The sequence below is a fragment of the Clytia hemisphaerica genome, unplaced genomic scaffold (genome assembly GCF_902728285.1).
Source record: "Clytia hemisphaerica strain Z4C2 unplaced genomic scaffold, Clytia hemisphaerica genome assembly, whole genome shotgun sequence".
Classification (NCBI taxonomy): domain Eukaryota; kingdom Metazoa; phylum Cnidaria; class Hydrozoa; order Leptothecata; family Clytiidae; genus Clytia; species Clytia hemisphaerica.
The window spans coordinates 2,906,038-2,926,919 of NW_027103551.1; the positions used below are offsets into that span (position 1 = coordinate 2,906,038).

The 20,882-nt window shown below is 35.9% G+C and overlaps 1 protein-coding gene across 2 annotated transcripts; it reads right to left on the reverse strand.

Moving 5' to 3' along the window:
• Window positions 1–438: 438 nt before the first annotated feature.
• LOC136800282 (micronuclear linker histone polyprotein-like) lies at window positions 439–17,775 on the reverse strand. 2 transcript variants are annotated; one of them, XM_067056905.1, is made up of 7 exons: window positions 11,881–11,991; window positions 9,924–10,037; window positions 9,401–9,455; window positions 9,063–9,105; window positions 7,915–7,985; window positions 5,844–6,378; window positions 439–1,189 (listed from the first exon to the last, which is right to left on the reverse strand). In XM_067056905.1, exons 1-7 carry the CDS (start codon window positions 11,913–11,915, stop codon window positions 708–710), a joined length of 1,335 nt encoding a protein of 444 aa, XP_066913006.1. In that variant the 5' UTR covers window positions 11,916–11,991; the 3' UTR covers window positions 439–707. The 2 variants fall into 2 exon arrangements, with proteins under 2 accessions (XP_066913006.1, XP_066913007.1); XM_067056906.1 differs by lacking the exon at window positions 11,881–11,991 and adding an exon at window positions 17,691–17,775 and having other exon boundaries at window positions 621–1,189.
• Between the last annotated feature and the right edge of the window lie 3,107 nt (window positions 17,776–20,882).

The window sequence follows — 20,882 nt, forward strand, 5'->3', positions numbered from 1 at the left end:
TAAGTTTTAGACCCTCTAAGGATTATCTGTGCCAAATTTCATGATTTAATCACCATCTGAAGTATTCTTACGTTTTTATGTACCACCTGACCTCACGTAGCTGGTAATTTTTTAACTCCCCAACTCGAAACTAGCAACTCCCTAACTCGCGACTAGAATAGTTTCCAAACTCGCTCTAAAGTAGGTTGGAAGGGTAGAGTTTTAACATGAGACTTAAGACTAACAAGTTCAAAAATGGTCCAGTAGGGCTTGAAATATAGCCTAGAAACCAATAAATCCCTCCCAGATCGAAATGATCGATGAAATCAAGTTGAAGGCCTGAAATTGACATTCTCGCTCGAACTTCAATTTTCGAAAAATGGTAAATCAGCCAAAAGTGCCAATATATAATGGCACGGATTGTAGGGGTAAAAAGAATTTAATTGATTTATTCATTTTATTGGACAAGTGTTTGTTTTATCTTCTACATAATATATTACTCAAGGACAACAATAATTATAGACAAAGAATTTTACAAATTTACAAATATAGATACAAAAAAAGGAAGTTTTCACAGTTTATATCTGTGCATTGCAAGGAAATAAAAGTGAGAGATTTCATGCATCCCACATCTAAAAAAGCTGAAAAAGCTTATACTTTCCCATGTGATGTCCATCAAAATCTGCCAATATCAAAATCTGCCAATATCAAAATAAAAAGCAAGCAAACTATCTTGAGCTTCCATAACTACTGGCTGGTCTCCAATATCCATCACTTTCACCGTAATAATTCAAACCAGTTGCATCTTTGATATTTTCACTGATGATGTCCGGAGAGTCGGTATTACGGATCTCTGGTTCATCCACGTAGTACTCTTCATCTGGGTTCGCATTTGTTCCGATTTCAAAGTATCCACCCATTCCGTCATATCGATTCCGCCAATTACGTTCTGAAGTGGTTTGGCGTTTAGGAGAACCACCTGCAGATCGACTTGTTTCAAGTTCAGTTTTATAGTTTTCCTTATCATTGATTTTGTAGACAATTTCTTTGGTAGTGACGGCTGCAGATTTTGGTCGGGGTAATGAATAGTTGAAGATACTGTCTTTGCGATGTTTCTTTAGCAAGAGTTTCTCCATGTACGATAATGACGAATCGAATTTGATGTTGTTTTCGATATCAGATAGATCGGATGTACTTTGTCGACTTTGCACTGAAAAAGAAGAACAACAGTTTATGTAACTTAAAAAAAAATTGGTAAATTTTGCAAGAAGATGATCCAAGGCCAAGCTGGTATACTATGCTTTAAAAATGATGAGGTAGGATTATTGGAAATGTAGCCATTTTATATAACAGGGTTGGTCGGGCCCGTAGAACAATAAATTGATTTGGTCTTGCCTGATGCAAAAATTCAGAACATTATAAAAAAAACATTTAAGGCCAAAATTTCAAAAGCTCAAGCATCCATAGTCGTCGAAAGCTTTTTTTTATGAGAATAGTGTTTTTCTTTTCATATTGTTAACATTTTGGGAAAAATCGTCCTAAAATATTCTTAAAGCATTCTTAGGTTAGGACCCTAATTCAAACTAGATTTAAAATTTAATACATACGTCTCAACCATAAAATGGTATTTTTTATGGAAGCCTTGGGGGGTAATTGGCAATTTAAAATTTAAAATGCTCTAGAAATGGAACAAGTGGTATCCTTAGCATATTTCTAATTTTTTGGCCAATTTCATCATGAACATGAACGCCACGATCCTGAAAATGCAACAATATGGCGGAAATCAAAGAAAATTCTAACAAGGAAATTCAACAAAAATATGGATATTGCACACCCAATAACTGTTTAACAAACACCATCATAGCAGATAACGACACCTTACAATGTAGGAGATGTGATAGACTTGTCCATTATGCTTGCTCTGAGCTCCCGGCCTATCAGATTCAGCTTTGTCTGCAATATAAAAGCCGGCGCTTCGAATGTGGAAATTGTGTTACAATAACGCCACTCTTACTTGAGAGGATTAAAACAAGCAGACAAAAATCTCGCAGTAACATTACAACGAAGGAAGCAGATAAAGATGAACATCATGGATTGAAATTAGGTTTCAACGAGAGAATAACCTCTCTAGAAAGAAAAGTCGAGAAACTAACGGATAAAAAAGACGTCAACAAAGAACGGAACAACAAACGATCTGAAACACAACTCAACAACACAGAAACAAAAAAACAATCATATGCAGAAGTCACCAAAGAAGATCTACAAAAACAAGAGGTGACCATAAAAAGTTTCATCAAATCAGTAAACGAAGAGGAGCGTTGGCTCAAATCAACCAAGTGCAACATCATGGTGCATGATTTAGGTGAAAACAAGCACGAAAACGAAGAAGAGCAACGAGTTGGCGACAAAGATTTTATAGAAAGAACACTGAAACAACAAATGGGTTTCGATGTGACGATAATCAAGGTAGAACGCATAGGTGCTCGTAAAGATGAAATGTATACAAATGAACGATGGAGACCATTAAAAGTTACCCTCAAGAGTGAAGAAGAAAGGATTAGGATACTTGCATCAGCCTACAAATTAAATAAAGACGATGATTTTAGAGTATCAGACGATTTTTCGAGGAAAGAACGCGAGATAATAAAACAATGGCATCATAAAGCAAAAGAAAAAACATCGAAAGAAGAAGACAAGAGTCATATATGGAAAGTGAGAGGTAGTCCTAGGACTAAACTCTATTTAAAGAAATTTACGACGGAAACAACATGATTGTAAGAAGAGTTGGTTAGAGGCCAAGGTGCCTAACTGTAAAACTCTATGACAGAATTGACAAACGAATGGAATGATAAGATCTATAAATTGTAAAGATGTAAGATTGTTTCATAGAGGTCAATAGACCTGAGAAATACACTTCTATAAATAAATAAATAAAAAAACGTGTAGGGTGTAGCGTGTCGCGTGTAAGAAAATGTGTAAAGTACTTTGTTTTTTTGCTCTTCACTTTCTTTTGTAGACCCACACTTTTTTCGCTGAGAGAAAGGAACGCATTTTTCAGATTTAAGCCTAAAAATGTTCTTATTAATATGTTCTTGTGTTCGCCATTTTGTAAGTATTTTTGACTATCGAAGAAAAACGTGTATTAATGCGTCGAAAAAGGAATAAAGTTATTTTGAGTTAAAATGAACTGTTTTTTCCTGTACCTAATTAGCGAAAACACACAGAAAAACACAAAAATAAACTAAAAATGAAATACCACATTTAAAACTCATTATTTCAGTTGGAAAAATAAATCATTGCTTAATATTTCATTGAGTTGTTACCATATTTTTTCGCCATAATGCTAAGCAACTCCAATCCCGAGTCAATGCTTTTAAAAAAGAGTGCGTAATACGAATTTAGTAGAACTAGAGCAGATGATAATACCTTGAAAGGGGCAACGGGGGATGTGTTTTTGCCCACGTTCATTAGAGGAAAAAGAACAATTGAAACTTTATCCGACCAAAGATGTACATTAAGAGAAGAAAACACCACTTAAATATTTTCACACTAATTTTTCTCCCCTTATCTACTTAAGAACAACATTTCCATTCGTCCAAGAAAGATTTTCATTCGTCAACCATTACTAATCTTAGAAGGATGGAGACGTATTTTTATCTAGGGATAATCTATCTTCTAATATCAATAATCGGCGGGATAAATAATTCATTTTCGTTTTACTGCTTGCTGAAATATCGTTCAAGAAACATTTTACGTTTTGCGAATCATGAAAGACTCTTACTGGCTCTCAACATCTCAGATTTAATCTTTTGCTTTGTGATTTTACCGTTGAAAATAGTGAGGCTTTTCACCAAACCGACAATCAAAGAAGTTACACCACCATTGTATATAATCTACGCAGATAGCGTTTATTTTTGTTGTTCCTCTATGGTCATCTTAATCATTGCTGTCAATAACTACATCAAAATATCCAGGCCGTCCAGATATGATCAGATCCTGTCGAGAAATCGAGTTGTTATATCAATCATAATGACACAACTCTTTTCAGCAGTCTGCCCTGGATTCATGTTCATTAGCCTGCGTATGACTTCTGCAATTATTTTCTCTTTATTTTGTATAATTTTGACTGCATTACCTTTGTTTTACGTTCTGATTGTGCGCGAAATGAGACTTTCTCGAAAGAGAACACAGAATCATAAAGTCATATTCTCAAAAAATAATGCAACAAGTAAAACTGATCAAATTCAGTCAGTTCAAACCGGAGAGATCTCAAACAGACGTTCGACAAATGAAGACAATGATCCTGAAGCTATTCACACCGTCAAATCTGAGGAACAATCAACTAGCAGAAGACAGAAATTGAACATGAAAAAAGAAATACCATTAACTAAAATCGAGAGACGAGTTGTAAAAAACACTATTATTTTGATGGGCGTTTTTGGGGGGTTTTCGATAACAGCTCTGTTGTTGGTGCTCGTTTTTATCATATCAGGAAAGGATAATGATATACAGCCCATCAAATACGCCATTTTGATCTTTTCCATTAAAACTATCGTCAACCCAGTTATTTTCATCTTTAAAAATCGTGAAATCACTAAAACACTCGTTCCAAGGAGATGCCAAATTCGAAAAAGAAGAAGAAGAAACAGAGTGCACGAAAATGATAACAAGCAAACAGTCAACTCCGAGAAAATTGAACCAGACAGTAAAAGAGTTTTAAAGAACAAGTTAAAATAATGGTCACCGGTGCTGAATGTTCATAATGAAAAGTCTACGAACACACGACATCAAATGGTTTTAAACCTAGAAACATCAGAACAGTGTTCCATGGTGAGGAGTCTCTATCCTATCAAGGCCCAAAAATATGGGAATTATTTCCCCAAGTTTTTCGACATCTTAATGACCTTAAGGAATTTAAAGATAAAATTAAGCATTGGAAACCAACGTTATGTAAATAGGTTGACTTGTATTAGCCTAGTAGCTATTTGTTTTTATGTCAACGATAAGTAATAATTACAAACAAACAAACAAACGCTCTTGTAATATTTCAGTGATTTTCTAACTATTTATTAAATTATTTATTTCGAGGTGTTTGGAGTAACGATAAAATGTTGTATTTTACAATAAAGACTTAAGCCTTCTTTCAAATTAAAACATGAAGTTTTATTAGACCAAATTTTTAACTTCAGTATTAACTTAATTTCAAAGATCAACAATTTCTACATGAAGTAGTCAATTTCTCTTTTCGGCGGAAATAGCGATTAGAGCAGAAATTCGCTGTTACGGATATTTGGGTGCATTGAGCTTTATATAAACTCTAAGGGCAGTTTCTCGGCCCCCGTCAACCAGAAACTTTGATCGGAATTGAAACTGGCACCCTAATAGTGTACTACTCAGTCTGGGTGTACCGTCGTTGGACGTTAAACGCACTGACCTTTATATATCCCTGGACCAAGTTACTCAATCCCAGTCAAGCAAAAATCTTTGATCGGAGTTTTTTTTGAAATTGTTACCCTAATGGAGGCACTACTCAATAGCGGTGAAAATGCATCGAGAGCGCTAGATCGACTTTCCCTCAAACACTTTTGATGATCTAACGCCGTTAGACGTCAATTTTTAACATTGCAATGGCTTCTTCTTGGGTACCAATTCCAAAAAAACCTCGATCAAACATGGCGGATATAGCTTGGTCCAGGGATATATAAAGGTCAGTGGTTAAATGATGGTTTAACACTGAAATGACTTCTTTGCGGGTACCACTTAAAAAAATCCTATCAAAGATGGCAGTGTTAATTATGAAGGTCAATGTTTTGGTGTTTCCGATGAAAAGTGACGCAATCAATAATCAAAAAGTGAAGGCTTACCAGAGACGGAGGTTTCGCTTCGATGAACTTTTGGTTTTTCTTGACGAGTATCCGTCATTGAGGTTGATGCGGTCCCTCCACTTCTCCATTCATTTAAAGCATTTTGGAAGGATTGTGCGCTTTCTTTTTCATTATAAACTCCATCTAACAAAGGGTTGCTATTGTTTACAGATGCAGCCGATGTGGTTGTAATACCACCATTGCGCCACTCGTTTAGAGCCTCCTGAAACGATTGCGCGTTTGCCCTTTCATCGTATGTCCCCTCTAGTAGAGGATTCGTAGGTGATTGTTCATGGTTGTCACATCGTGTATTATCATTCAACGGCGACTGTGTATTACTATTGATTCGTTCATTCTCAAACATAGAGGCGTTACTATAGGCGAAGGTGTTTGATTGTTGCTTTGGTTTCGATGGCGGTTGAGGGGATATTCCAGAAATGTTTGAAGAACTAGAACAGGACTTCGTCACTTTCTTGCCAATGATAAAGTTATTATGGTTTGTTGATGCCGACGACGACGATGATGATGATGATTTCTAAGGAGAAAGAAATAATTGACATACCCACGTGACACGTAACGTTGTTCCAACGTTAATCTAATGTTATATGGACGTTGTGAACGTTAAATAAACGTTAAAACAACGTTGTGTGCCAGCTGTGTAACTGGTCATCACCATAATCTTTCGACCAGGGCTGAGATGATGGGTTCCACCCTTTGTCGCCAAGAATGGTGGTTGTGCATGACAGTTTCCAGGTCACTGTAATGAAGCTAGGTTCGGAGACAATAAGAAATTTTGTATATATTCGATTTTCGGATGATGATGATGAAATGTGGGACCATGGAGGTGTTTATAACGGCGGAAATAACTTAACAAAATATGAAAAACCACTATAGGTATTTTTTGTTATTGTCGACCTTCTTTAACTTGGTATGGTATCCGAAACAGTTTCGATACTTCTGGAAGGATCAATGGAATTAAGACTGGAAAACTAGGTTTTAGAATTCTTGAGATATCCGATATAGACCTACGGAATTCGCAGCCGATTCTGGTGCATTTACATTAGGTTTTGAACGCATGTCATTAGCAAAATACGTATCAGTATCTTCTGGTACTGGAAAACCCCCAAACAATCCTAAAAATGCTTTAGTCTATGTCAGTGATAGACACAAACCAACTAGTTCTTTTACAGGAGTAGATTACCAGAAGTTATGTTGTAGAGGCAAAAACTGTCAAAATCTTCAAAGAAAGACTCAACCACGCTTGGAAAAACATCCGAAAAGATTCGAGACAAAACAATTGTAATCAAGATCCGGTTCTCAGAGGCCCTCGCGTGCCTTGAAACTGTATTCCGTATAGTTGACGCTTACTAACTTTTACTTCGAGGGTTGGGGTTGATTTCAATGACGGGGGAATTCTGGATTTCTTCCTAGCCCGATTAATGGGGGATAAGCCTGAATAAACATCGAATTATAAATAGAACAAGGGAAGAGAAATATAAGGACTGGATAGTTTTAAGTCCAAATCAAGAGGGAGAAATCGAATCTTGTTTAATGGTCAAGTTGTTTCGAAAAAAAACTTGGCTGCCTGTTTTGATTAATGGAAGGCGACTATCGATTTGACTGAAAACGGGACTAGTCCCAAAAATCAATTTTCTGTCTCTATATTTTCTAAAGAAAGGGTAGTGATAGCCTATACTAGACGCCACCCGCGTTTTTTTATGCAATTAACGTCTATTCCACCGGGTTTTCGGGCTATAAACATTCGATTTTTTGAAGTCATGCTTTTAATTTTCGAAACTCCTGCAGTAGAAAAATAATCGAATTTGCGTCAAAACACCTGAAAGGCTTCTATTTTTCGAAAATCGTCAAAGTGGAACTCACTAAGAAACGAGATGAAAAATCCCGGCACCTCATCAAAAACCTGGATTTTTAAGTCCGTTAATTACTTAGAAAAACGCTGGTGACGTCTAGTATAGAGTAAAGGAAGGAAAACAATTAAAATAAAAGCCACATTCTTTTTACTGTTTAACGAAAGTATCTTTTAAAAGAAAGTTAAGAAGAAGGGTTTTACCTTGGTAGTCTTTCCTTTCTGTTGTCTGGTTTCTTTCTTCTTTTGATCTGGAGGTCTTGCCATGTACGATTCTAATGATCAATAAAAAGTGAAAAGATAGATCTCTCACAGACCCACTGGGAACCTTTCCCACTGGAGAAATTTGCCAAAATATCGTCCCCAGTGGAAATTTATGCTCTAATTTTTGTCCCCGCTGAAAATAATCAGATAAGCAAGTCCCCAATGTAAAATATTGTGCTATTTTATCCATCCCTACTGAATTTTCTTGGTAGAAAACAATAGAATTCAAATCCTCAGCCATAAAAAACATGGCAATATCAATCCCCATCGAGTTTCGGTCCGTTATTTTTACTCCGACTGGCTGATAAATTCCTTCCAGGTCTGTCAGAAGTGGTTAGAAGGGGTTGTAAGAAACAGTATTTCGGAATAAATTTTGAAAAGTTTTAACGCGTGTAGGCTTTTGAAATCAGACTTATACCTTTAAAGGGAACTAATTTTGGTGAGGCCTAAATTAGTTCTCGCCAAAAATTAGTTCTCGTTAAAGTTTAATTTTCTTTAAATTTAAATAAATTTTATTTTGAGCTTTGCTAAAATGGGTTCTTGCAAAAATCAGTTCCCTATAGGTAAAACTGTAAGCATACCAAGATTAAGATTTGAGAACTTAAGTTCTGATTCAGTGTTATAAAGACTCTGCTAAATTGCGTGGGTTGCGTGGGTGCATGGGTGCGTGACCCACGCAAAAATATTTACCCACGCACCCACGCAACCCACGCAATTTAGCAGACTCTGTTATAAATGGATTGATCTGATAAAAACATAATAGTGTATGTATAAGAATTGCGAAGCGATCCAGGCATGTCACTCAATTCGCAAGTTTCATGATCATGAATCGTTGGGTAAAAAATGACTTATAGGTAAAAAATATTCTATGAATCCATCATCTTCTCTAAGTATATTCAAAGAAAATAATTATCTTTACTCGGGAAAGTTTGTCCGACCTAAAGTATTTTTGATTTTTGGTTTTTGTTTTGACTCATTTTTCTCGAATTCCTTACGTTCGAGCTTTCGAATCTTTTGAATTTTAAATTAAAAATCAAAAAGACCATTTTGCATAATAGGGTGTGGATATCATATGTAATCATTATTACCTATTGGCTCATCTCGAAGCACTTTGACACTTGTATATTGAGGCTAAAACATTGAAAGACACAATTATCACCAGAGAACTTTAAGTATTACAGGTCTATGTATTTTATGATTCATAAAGTGTTTTATAAAACACTGAAACATTGGAAGACAAATTAACAGAGAAAAGCATTAGATATCTCTGTATTCTATAATTCATAGGTGTTTTAAAAAGAGATAAAACTTTAAATTTAATTTTGTTATAGCTCCATATTCTTTGGGCTCTGTTCTCTCATTCGAACACTTTTATGACATTGTAAAGATCCACCATAATGTGTTGAGATGAAAAATTTAACCCTACTCTTTTAGACGGCTGGTTATTTTGACTTGACTGCCATCGAGGGCCACCTGACGATCTAAAAGGAGATTTAAATTATTGCTTTCTTTTAACTTAAGTCCAAATTCCCATCCCAGAATTATCCTCCTCAATTAGGTATTGCGTGAAGGCAATCAGATGGGGGTAAATACAGGATTAAACTGTCAAGGAAGAAAAAGATTTTCTTGAATAGAAAGTATATATCCAAGGTGGTGATATTTAAAATATTACGATGTCTTAGGTTGTATGCATTTGAAAATGAGGATCGCTGGAGTTTTCAGTTTCTTATCAATCAAAATTCAGAAAAAACGGTATATAGAGTTTCAACCAACAAAAAACTGTTACTGACTCATTACTATTCCAGCTGACACAATGTTGTTTCAACGTCTATCTAATGTTCACAACGTCCATGCAATGTTAGATGAACGTTGAAAGAACGTTGTGTGCCAACTTAGGTAAGAAAAACTGGTTGTGACCACAAAGATAAAACAATGGAGAATTTTTATACCTTCGAGCATCCATTTCGCCTTTCAGCCTCTCTTTCAAATTGGACAATTTCTGTTCCATTAGTAAATTCTCTTTCTCCATTTTCTTGGAATTGCTTTTCATCTCTTTGACAGCACTATAAAACCAACAAAATTTCGAATCAAGTTTTCCAAGTCAAATGATTTGATTCGATTTCTTAGTGTGATAGAGCTTTTCATAAATTACGTCACGAACAACGACTGCCTCGTTTTCAAGCAATTGCCAAAAACATTTTTCAATAGAATCAAGTTTGGAAGAACCATTTTGAGATTCAATTACCATAGCGATTGATACACCAATCAAACATTAGCGGCGTGGTCGCCGACATTTTTAGACTGCCTCTAAAACTAACCAAGTAAAATCCCGCTAAAATTGTATTCCATAAGAGAGGAATTTCCCTCGTAACTTTATCGCTTTCGTTTTTCACCGATACCGTCGTAAAAAAGAATTTTCCTTGTTCTTTCGTTACCAATCTCTTCAAAAACTGTCTTCATCGCTAAGGATTGATAAGGGCATTATGTTCGTAAAGATAGATAGATATGCCCTCCGATGTATCGGAATGGGTCCTACCCACGGTGGAGTAGGAATCACAGCGCAAGCAGACATTGCAACCCTGCAGATGCGAGCTGCCGAGCCATGGTGTATACCACGACACTCGAACTACACGGGAGAACGGATGTCCTCGCAAGTGTAGAACCTCCTGAGTGTCACGGCACACCACAATGTCTGAAATATCTACCCATACTCTTGTGTCAGAGTTATGGTACCCAATTCCCCTCACATGGCATGGGTTGACCCGGGCGAAGGAACATTCACTTGCCAAGTGAATCGTAGTGCCACGGTGGGTATCGAACTCGAGCCTCCTGGACAGAAGTCGAGCATGATAACCACTACACCACTACGCCTTATGTTCGTAAAGTAATTTATAAAAAAGCATGTTGTGAGGTACAAAAACATTTTTTCAAAAACATTTTGCCTGCCAGGTTTATGTAGGGAAAAATGTAATAGTGGCAATGATGGAAGTGGAGCAATGATTAAAATTGGTTTGCTCCTTTGCTTTTATTTACTCACGTGTTATTATAAATCTTAAAAATCTTGGTTTAGATCAAATAGTTTTAGCTTAATCGCTAAATACATAGGATTAATAATTCCTTATTAATAAGTATAAGATAAAGTTTAACGGGGATTTAATTTAACTTTAAATTTTAAAATTCTTTAAATTTAGGTTTTATATTACGCTTTTACCTGTCCAATTCGTTATAATATTTAACTTTATTTGCATTGTACACACTGAAACAAAAGTGAATTAAATATATGTTATTGACGAGCTATCTTTTTCCTAAAACTTTTTAAAGTTTTAAGTCATGCCTGCTTAAATAGATCTATGATTGCAGGCTGCGATAACATTTTGAATCTAAATACATTAGTGGCGTGTCGAAAACATTACGTTACAAAAGATAAAATTTAAGCACTAAGAAATTAATACGCTATCAATGTTATCCAACAGACTCAAAGATTATGTGTAATGATCATTACATAGTGTTTTCACTTCTTCTAATTTGTGGATAATGATGTACCCTACTAAAGGTCCATTACCAAATTAAAAGTTGAGATATTTATACTCAATAAGAATTTATAGGGCTACATACACTACACAATATATTGTCAGCTTGATTTGCAATTTTCCAACAATATAGGGGGATTGTTTACAGAAAGAAAATTCCTTTTCATAATAGAGCACCTGTTATTTACATAGTACACTACGGTCCGAAAACGATATTGTCAAGTACTGTTCGTCAATATATTGTGTAGTCTAAGTAGCCCTTAAGCAAAATATTCACAAACTACTGTAATTGTTAAAGAGACAATACACTGAGTCTTACGTATATGTATATTATCAAAATCACAATTTTGAGTTTAAAAATGATAAAAAGTAATACCTTTTGTTTGAAATAGTATGCTTTAAATTGTCCATATTGTTGCTAAAATTTTCTATTTGAAATTTATTTCAAGTTAGTAATTTTGAAAGTTCTGAAATGGTGAAAATAAATGAATTAGTAGTTGGCTTTGTTAATCAATTGTCACCAAAATACCCAAATATTAATGAGTGGGACCTGATGGTTGAAGCAGGGCTATATAAGGTCAAGCCGGAGTATACAGCTTAATTTTAGCCTGTTTGATACCTAAAAATAGCTTTCAATGAAGGTGTTAAGTTTACTTTAATCTGGGGGGGGGCAAAACTAGATAAGTATAATAGTTTATAGGTATTTTAAGTTCTACAGTAATGTAAAAATTTTATATAATATTGTGTAAATTGAATTTTTAAGCATCCACACCTTAACCTTTCCCCTCCGCTGTTTTTTATATTTTTACGCGGTCTGCGCGCAACGTTTTTTGATGAAAATGCAATTTTCACGATAACCGTTATAACTTTTTGAAAAATTAACTTCAGAAAAAAACCCTTATATTTTTGGAAAGCCCTACCTTTCCCCTTTCTAAATATGTTTAACTGAGTACTTCAAACAATTTTGGACAGAAATTATGAAGCCAGACAAAAGGTATATGAAAAAACAATGTCGCGAAAAAGTCATTTTTTGGTGCAAAACTTCAAAAAATTATAGAGAACTGAAAAATTGATAAAAACACTTACTTTTTTCTTTAGAAGGTTTCTTTATAGTTAGGTAATACAATTCCATACTTTTGAAAAGCCAAATAAAACTCTAAAACACTTTTATAAACCCTTACTTTCATAGCTAACTTTCTGCCTCCTCCAGTTTCACAAAATCACGCAACACAGCTTGGTCTACCATTTCTATTTTTGAAAAATGTTGCGTCATACCAAAACAAACCCCGATTGTTTCTTATCGGAAATTTCACGCTGATTCCGATTTTTTAATCGGTTTTACCGTACCTCTGACGGTTGGGGCGTAATCCGATCAAATATAAAGGTCACCTTAAAAACGTATATATACGTCCTTAGGAACGTATCAAAGACGTATATGTACGTCCTTAGGAGCGAAAAGGTTAATTCTAAGGGATAAAAGCGAGCATAAAACAAATACAGCAAACAAACGTCTACATTTTCAAACATTGATCACATCCTCTTGATTATAAAACCTCATGATTGTTACACTTTCAAACTGATGTTTATAGGACAACTTCTACTAGATGTTTAAAGTAAATTAATAACGACCGTACGTCCGTACCGTCAATCGACCGTAGCATGACCGTAGAACATCCAGCTACGGTGCGCAAGGTTGTGGGTTCGATCATCAGCCGGGTCATGTCAAAGATTCCCAAAATGGTACTTGATGCCTCTCTGCTTGATGCTCAGTAACTAAAGAGACGGATCAAGGGTAAGTGGAGAAATCCAGGGAAAGGAGTGGCACCCTCCCCTATCTTCAGGTAGACAGCTAGAGAAAAGGGACCCTTCTTGTCACCCTCAACTGCGGGCGCAAACTTGCTTATTACTTAAATTAATAATATTCCCCTCAAAAAGCTTCAGTTTCGTTTAATACAAAAAGGTTGCTTTATGCTGGGTTTCTTGATCTGTCATCCAAGATCGTGGGTGCAAAATAAGGCGAAAGCTAAGTTTTTCTTTGTGCCCTCGGCGCAAGATTGCCGCCTTATCTTTATTCGCCTGTGCGAGAAAGCGAGCTAATCATTTTTTCGTGCGCACTTAAGGAGGAAAACAAAAGTGATTGATATTCTTTGAAGGAAGAACCTCAGAAAAAAAGAACCTAGAATTGACCAAAAGATGTGTTTTGTTGTTAAAAATCGATTATGTGAAGATGATGAAAAAATTTCTGCTATGCTTTTTTTTTTTGGAAGGCAGAAAAACTCTAATTTTAATCTTCCTTTAAGGTAAAGAGGTTACAAGATTTGGGTTTGCAAGGCAAAAATTGCTAAAAAGCTGGTAAAATCATAATACTCAAATAATGTAATTCCAGTCCCACTGTAGTAGGGTTGGGAATGGGTGTGGTTGGGTATCAGATTGGCTAGGAATTAGGGTTCTCATCAGTTAGGGTGAGGGTTGGAGCTCGAAACAAACACTCTATTTGTGATTTTCTCTTAATATATAGTCTGGTTCTACTCTGTAGTTTGAACAATACTAATAACAGTCAGAAAAACTCTCCTGGCATGAATCCGTGGCGTCAGTGGTTAGAGCGTTGGGTTTTCAATCATCGGGACTTTGCATTTAGTGGGTTCTAAAATCCCACTGGTGGTGATCTTTTGGAAAATCATTCAAACAGTTAAAAAACGTAGAAAATAACTCACAAAGTTCCAAAAAGTCAGAAAAACTACAAACTAGCTCGAGAGCTCGAGACTGAAAAGTAGGAAATAAGTTCAGATGTGTCTTTTGCAATTGACAATACACCTTTCCCGTAATTCAAACTTCTCAGAAATTCCCAGGGAAAATGTGGGCTCCACTGTTGTGTATGAAATTGTTTGCGAGGTAAAGAAACACGCTTTTGCCTGCGAGGAGGGGTTAGGGAAAGTGGATTTTCAGCTTTTAACTTTTGATAAGGATCTTCTTTTGGCAAAAGATTTTCAGCATGGTATAATATCATGAATAGATTGAACATACTAAAATTTGAGGGGATTTTGTTTGACAGAACTAAAGAAAAGCTCAAATAAACCAGCTGCGCTGGAAGCTCCGGCTTAAGAGATTAAAAGATGTGAAAGATGAGCTTGTTGAGTTAGTTGTGTTAGAACGTTGCCCACAAACTGCTAATCAGAACAGATCAGAAAGCCCAGTAATATTTCTATTGCAGAGCGAGTATGAGAAATAATCTTAACAAATAAAAAAACCAGCTGGAAGTTTAGCTCTTCTAAGTGATTACACATGCACTTTCTTGCCTAAAGAACCAACCCCACCCCCGCCCACTCATCCTCAACTAAAAAGTTCAAAATTGGAGCTAAAGGAGATAAACATTAGAAGTCAATATCTCCAAGTTCTTGATTTGATTGTCCAGATAAAATTTTGGGGAGAAAAATAGCCTAAATTAGAGGTCACTGGCTTTTAGCTAAGCATTATTTTTTCTGTTGGGATAATACTTGAGGGAGAGTAGGATAAACCAAATAAAATGGTACAATATTGTGTATGTAATAAATAGTGGTATATTTGGAAAAAACCTGTTTCGGGTTTGAAAAATCTTCAAAAGGAACGGTCGCCCCAGCAAATGAAATTACGACAAAGTCCAAAAAATATCATTTTCAGTTATAACACTGTGAAAATTTCTCCGATCTTGTTCAAATTTAAACAGGAATTGTGTTTTAGTATCCTTTACTGAATTCTCATAGTGATATGTTTGTAAAAAATCTGTGTTGGGTTTGAAAAATCAAAGGAACGGTCGCCAGCCGCGATGAAATTACGACAAAGTCCAAAAACAATCATTTTCAGCCATAACACTGTGAAAATTACTCCAATCTTGTTCAAATTTACACAGGAATTGTTTTTTTGTATCCTTTTACTGAATTCTCATAGTGATATGTTTGTAAAAAATCTGTGTCGGGTTTGAAAAATCAAAAGGAACGGTCGCCAGCCATGATGAAATTACGACAAAGTCCAAAAACGATCATTTTAAGCCATAATACTGTGAAAATTTCTCCAATCTTGTTCAAATTTACACAGGAATTGTGTTTTAATATCCTTTATTGAATTCTCATAGTGATAATGTTTGTAAAATATCTGTGTCGGGTTTGAAAAACCAAAAGGAACGGTCGCCCAGTCAGGATCATTTTCAGCCATACACATAACACCACAAAAACTGCTCAGATCGTTTTCAAATTTGCACTGTAATGTTGTAATTTTAGTATTCTCTTTCGAATTCCAATGGATGTGTGTTTGAAAGTTTCATTCCATTGTCAAGTTACAGAGTTTTATGCTTATGGTTTTTTTTGTGCGTCCATAAAACTAGAGAAGTTAGCCATAATGGCCATATGCAAGATTTAAGCACTCGAGCAGCTGACGATTCATGGTCAAAATTTCTCCAAAGTCTTTCCACTTTGTTAGACCAGTATGCATCAAACTTCTCATAAATCATGTCCAAAACATCATGAATAATGATGAAAATGATCACTATCTTTCACTGAGATTTGCAGCTAAGCCCACTTTCGGCAGCCATCTTTTTCTAAATACTTTCGCAATATTATCGAAATCCAGATAATCCGTTTTTATTAAATCGGAATAGATCATCGGATTAGATAAACAAATAAAAATGTCTTGACCGTCGTTGTCGTCGTCTTCGGACGAGAGAGAATTTAAGGCTCCTAGGCCGGAGCAAAAACCAACTTTCCCTAAGGACATCAGGCAAAAACAGGTTTGTTTACCTCCAGAGACCAAACGGTGGAGAGCATCAAAATAATGCATATGCGCTTTAGTTATACAATCTACGGGAAAGGTGTAATGTGAAGAAAGCCACGACCAATCTCTCCAAGCGTACCTTTGCCGCCAGAAGGTGATATTTGATTTTCTAAAGCCTGCCCCTGAACAGTTGACAGTTAGCGCCGAAGGCAGAAAAATTTTTCTGCCCTTGAGATAGTGGTGTGGGCCGAAGGCGCAAAAAGCATGCCGTAGGTGCGAAATTTTTTAGGGGTATTTATGCGAAATTTATTATCTTTTTTGTTTTGGTACAGCGATTGAGATGTTCAATAGTGTTGAGAGCGTTATTTTACAGGGCGGAAGGACGTGTTTATTAAAAAGTGCAGTTGATTGGGCTTAAACTTATTAATTTCAGCCGCCGTAATCTTGTCAAAATCATTTTCGGAACAGTTCGGAAGAAAAGATGGCGGACGTGGCGGTGGTTTGTAGATGATGCTGCCCTTGGCCTTGGAATCTTGCACTTCTTTCACTTTCCTTGGTAAGAAGCATTTCTGCCCCTGAGGGCACTGATACAACTTTTTTTGCCACTGCCCTTCGGAAAACGAAAAATGCTGCCCCCGAAAACTGGCCTTTGCGAGGTCTGGGCTTCAGGCTATTTCTTTACGTTCCCAGTGGTTGGATTCCAGGATTGCGTGATTATTGCTGACAAGGAATTTCAAAAATTAAGGTTTTTGGTGGGAAAAATGAAAAACAGTGAGGATGTTATCGCAATTCTCAGATTTCGGAAAACACCAGCTTTTTGCTGATTTTTGCCTCGATCGCCCAAAACCCGTAACCTTTTTAGCTTGAGGGAAGAAAAAAATTAGAGTTTTTGGCTTTGCCAAAAAAACGCCTAGTCAAAATTTTTTCATCTTTACAGGATCCATTCCCAACCTCAAAATACATCTTTTTGGCTAGGGGTCTATTTGGCAAATTCTTCCTTCGAAGAATATCAATCACTTTCGTTTTCCCCTGAAGACCGCAAGAGAAAAAATATTAGCGCCCACGCTCTAAGCTCTTTTTTTTTTTCAGGTATGCCGCCAAACATTGATGTTATCGTGTATGGATTTAGCATGAACAATAGGACCAACAGACTCGACAAAAGGAACAAACAATAAGACGACCCGAGAATCTTACGATGAGGACGTTTTGTCTCCGCCTGATATCACGCCCACAGAAGACGCTGTTTAAAAAGCGGGGGTAAAAATAGTAAGTAATAGCTTTTGTAAGTGTTTATTTTGTGAAATATATAAACCATTTTTAATATGGTCTACAAACTAGCATTTCTAGAATTTTGATAATGGAAACTTAAATATATAATGAAGAAAAAAACAAACCATTTCAATTTTATTTATACGTTTAACCCCCGGAAAAATTATGTATTACCTATTACGTAACTTTACATTTCCCGACTCGCTAACTCCCAGAGGAATTCCGATTGTAAATCTGATTGGTTAATTTCAGAACATCTTCATAATGGCAGATAATTTAGAAGTGTTTATTTTGTATTAATTTTGTTGGTTGATGGCTTGTTGAATCTGACAAGAAAAAAGTAAACAGGTATAGCTTTTTCTAACCAAGGATCTGAGGGATTCGAGCAACACTGAAAAAAGGTTACATTTTTATTTAGCTACATAGCCCACAATCGACCAACCCATTTTTCCAGACACCCGCGCTCGATAGGATCGATCATCAGAACGGCTCGATGACGGATTGACATGTGATCGATGGATTAACTTAACGATCCGGATAGGAGATCGATGGAAGATTCAGCCATCAAAAAGTCTTGAGTATCGATCCTTTGTTGATCCATTATAGAGCTAGTATTTCAATCGAGTATACCGATTCGACATAGATTGTTAATCAATTCGTCATCGATCGTTAATCCATTTTTTATCGATCGTAAATCAAGTATGAGTCGATAGAGGGTCGATAAGATCGATAAAAGATCGATGATAGATCGATAAATAATCGATAACTAATCATAAGCTTAAAAAAATCTTGAGTAACGATCCTCTATCGATCTCCTATCCGGATCGTTAAGTAATTCACAGTCCGTCACAAACAGCGATATTTCGATCGCACGGAAGCGCTTCAAAACACCAGCTTTTTTGGAGTTTTGTCTCGTTTACCCAAACGCTTCAATCTCGCGTAGGCTTAGGGGTCAAGACTAGAACCCCCAATACGAGACATTTGCCTGACCGAAAAAAATCATCATCAACAATTTTGTTAATTGTCAGAATCGTTTACTCACGGGAAATAGGCAACTTTCTGAAGTTTCGTTTTTTTTTCGGTTGTGCTTAATTTTAAAAATAACGAAGATGAAAAGTTACCATCAATCCCGCGAGTAAAAAAAGTATTCTGACTAGTCTACGAAAAGTGCGCTCGCGCGGCGAATAGAATATCTTGCAAATTAATATATGCATAAAACTGACAAAATCCTTTCTTTTTTATGCTTAGGTGAAGTCACCATCGATCCTGACTTGATAATTTTTCAATACATATTTTTGGACATTTTTTGAGTTTTTCACACTGGTCTTTGCAGGGTTTCAGTTTTCATGTTTGCCTTTTCTTTTTCCTCTTGGTCATCATAGTGTCCTCCCCCCCCTTTATAAAGGGGGGGGATTCTGATTTTGGCCCTTTTTTTAAAGTATGGGGGAAAATGAAAAATTTGAAATTTGCTGGGGGAAAATAAAGAGGGGGGAAAACCATAAATTTAGGAGATTTTGACTGGGGGAACTTCACTGATCTCAAGGTGATCTTATTGCAAAACCTGTTTAAGCAATAAAATCAGCAAATCTTTTGGGATAAGCCAACTTTTCAATACAATTTCATTTTTCCAGCACTTTCAAGGCTATTTTTTCAAGCTTTCCAAAATTTCAAACTTGATTTAAGGCATTTTTATGTTAACCATTATGGGGGAACCGCAAAATCTTCAAATAGCTGGGGGAATTCAAAAAAGAGGGGGGGACCGAAAAATTTTGAAATATGGTGGGGCAAATAAAAGAGGGGGGAATGGAGAAAAATTTTGATTTTTAGTGGGGGGAACCAACCCAGGAGGACACTATGGTCATTGCTCACTGTTTTTCAGATTTTTCATCTTAAAATATATTTGATTTCTATTATATGTATATCCAAATAAATTTGTGATTTACCTAAAAAATAAAAAAATAAAAATTTGGCAATGCATAATTATTACGAGCAGCCGAGAAAGTTTGTGTGATGCAAAAATTGCGCGATCAACAAAGCACTAGAAAAACGCCCACTGAAAATTGAAACTTGGAATTTATTGAATATTTCACTAATGAAGTATCATTTTTTTGTTTTTGTAATTATTAAAAATTCATAATTTTTAAATACTATTTTTTGAAAGTCAAAGGACAGTTAAAGTGAATTTAAGCTGATTGAGTGGATATTGGGCGGGGACGGGCGTTTTGCACGTTCCGAGATCGGGAATTAAACGAGAGTAAAAGACGGGGGCGTCTTAGTATGTAATATTAATTCATTATTTTCTTATTTTTATTTTTCGCGAATGAAAAATGAATTTTTGATTTTTGAATTAGGGAAATATAATATAATATAATTATATTGGATTGTGAATGCCAGAAAGATATTTCTTTACTTTACAAATAATCTGCTGTGTTCTTTCACCAATTACCCCCGGATTGTTTTACTAGGCACTTCAGTCACGTAAATAAAAACACGTGTATATGTTGAAGCCGACGGTGGACTATTGACCGAAATTGCAATTACATAAATTATTGTGGAAGTGAACGCTTTAGACGAATGTTGGGGAAATCAAAAAGACAACTTTTGTAAGAATGTTGAGTTTTGTTTATATGGCAGTTTGTGATGGACTGATTCATCGATCACATATCGATCCGTCATCGAGCTGTTCCGATGATCGATCCTAATCGAGCGCGGGCGTCTGGATTTTTAATAGCTTCTAGGTAGCCATTCCAGGGTCAAATTGAAACTATTCTGGTGGCAATCAAACCTAGTTTATCTTGTAGAGCTTCAAAAAAGAAAAAAAATGAGGGGTCAAACACCTCCTAATGATAAGCGGTTCCGGAGATATTGAGATTTTGGTTCCGCTAAAATAGCACCTTTTTAGACATTTGAGGTTGACAATTTAGCCCAGAAATGGCATATAAAATGGCACCGAAATATGTTGCGAAAATTGAAAATTCAAGCTTTTGTACTGATCAAGATATTCCAGATATCTTCATTTTGACTGCAGACTTTGATCAAATTCTTTTTGTAATGGCTTGCTAACACTTCAAGGAAGAAATGAAAAGACATTTTTTTGAAAAAGAAGACATTGCATTGCAAAAAAACAATAAAAACGGGGTTCGTCTAAAAAGCAGGGTAGCCAATTGGGGTAGCCAATTGGGCTAGGTTGTGGGGTACCTAAATATTTTACAGACCAGAATAGAAATACCGAAAATGAATGCATAGAACCACATTTTACTGACCAGGGAGCACGAATCTGATTGATACTTAGATTGATCATGTATGATTACAAAGATAAACAAAGATATAAATTACCACGTGTTAATGCACGAGGAGTAAGAAATA

Bases quoted from the DNA above. Each gene is read 5' to 3' on its own strand.
- LOC136800282 (XM_067056905.1), bottom strand. From the start codon at position 11,915: ATGGACAATTTAAAGCATACTATTTCAAACAAAAG. The intron at 9,456-9,923 runs GTATAAAAATTC...ATCTCCTTTTAG, and splicing joins GGCGAAATGGATGCTCGAAG to ATCGTCAGGTGGCCCTCGAT. The intron at 6,379-7,914 runs GTAAAACCCTTC...CTTTCTCCTTAG, and splicing joins AGAAAGGAAAGACTACCAAG to AAATCATCATCATCATCGTC.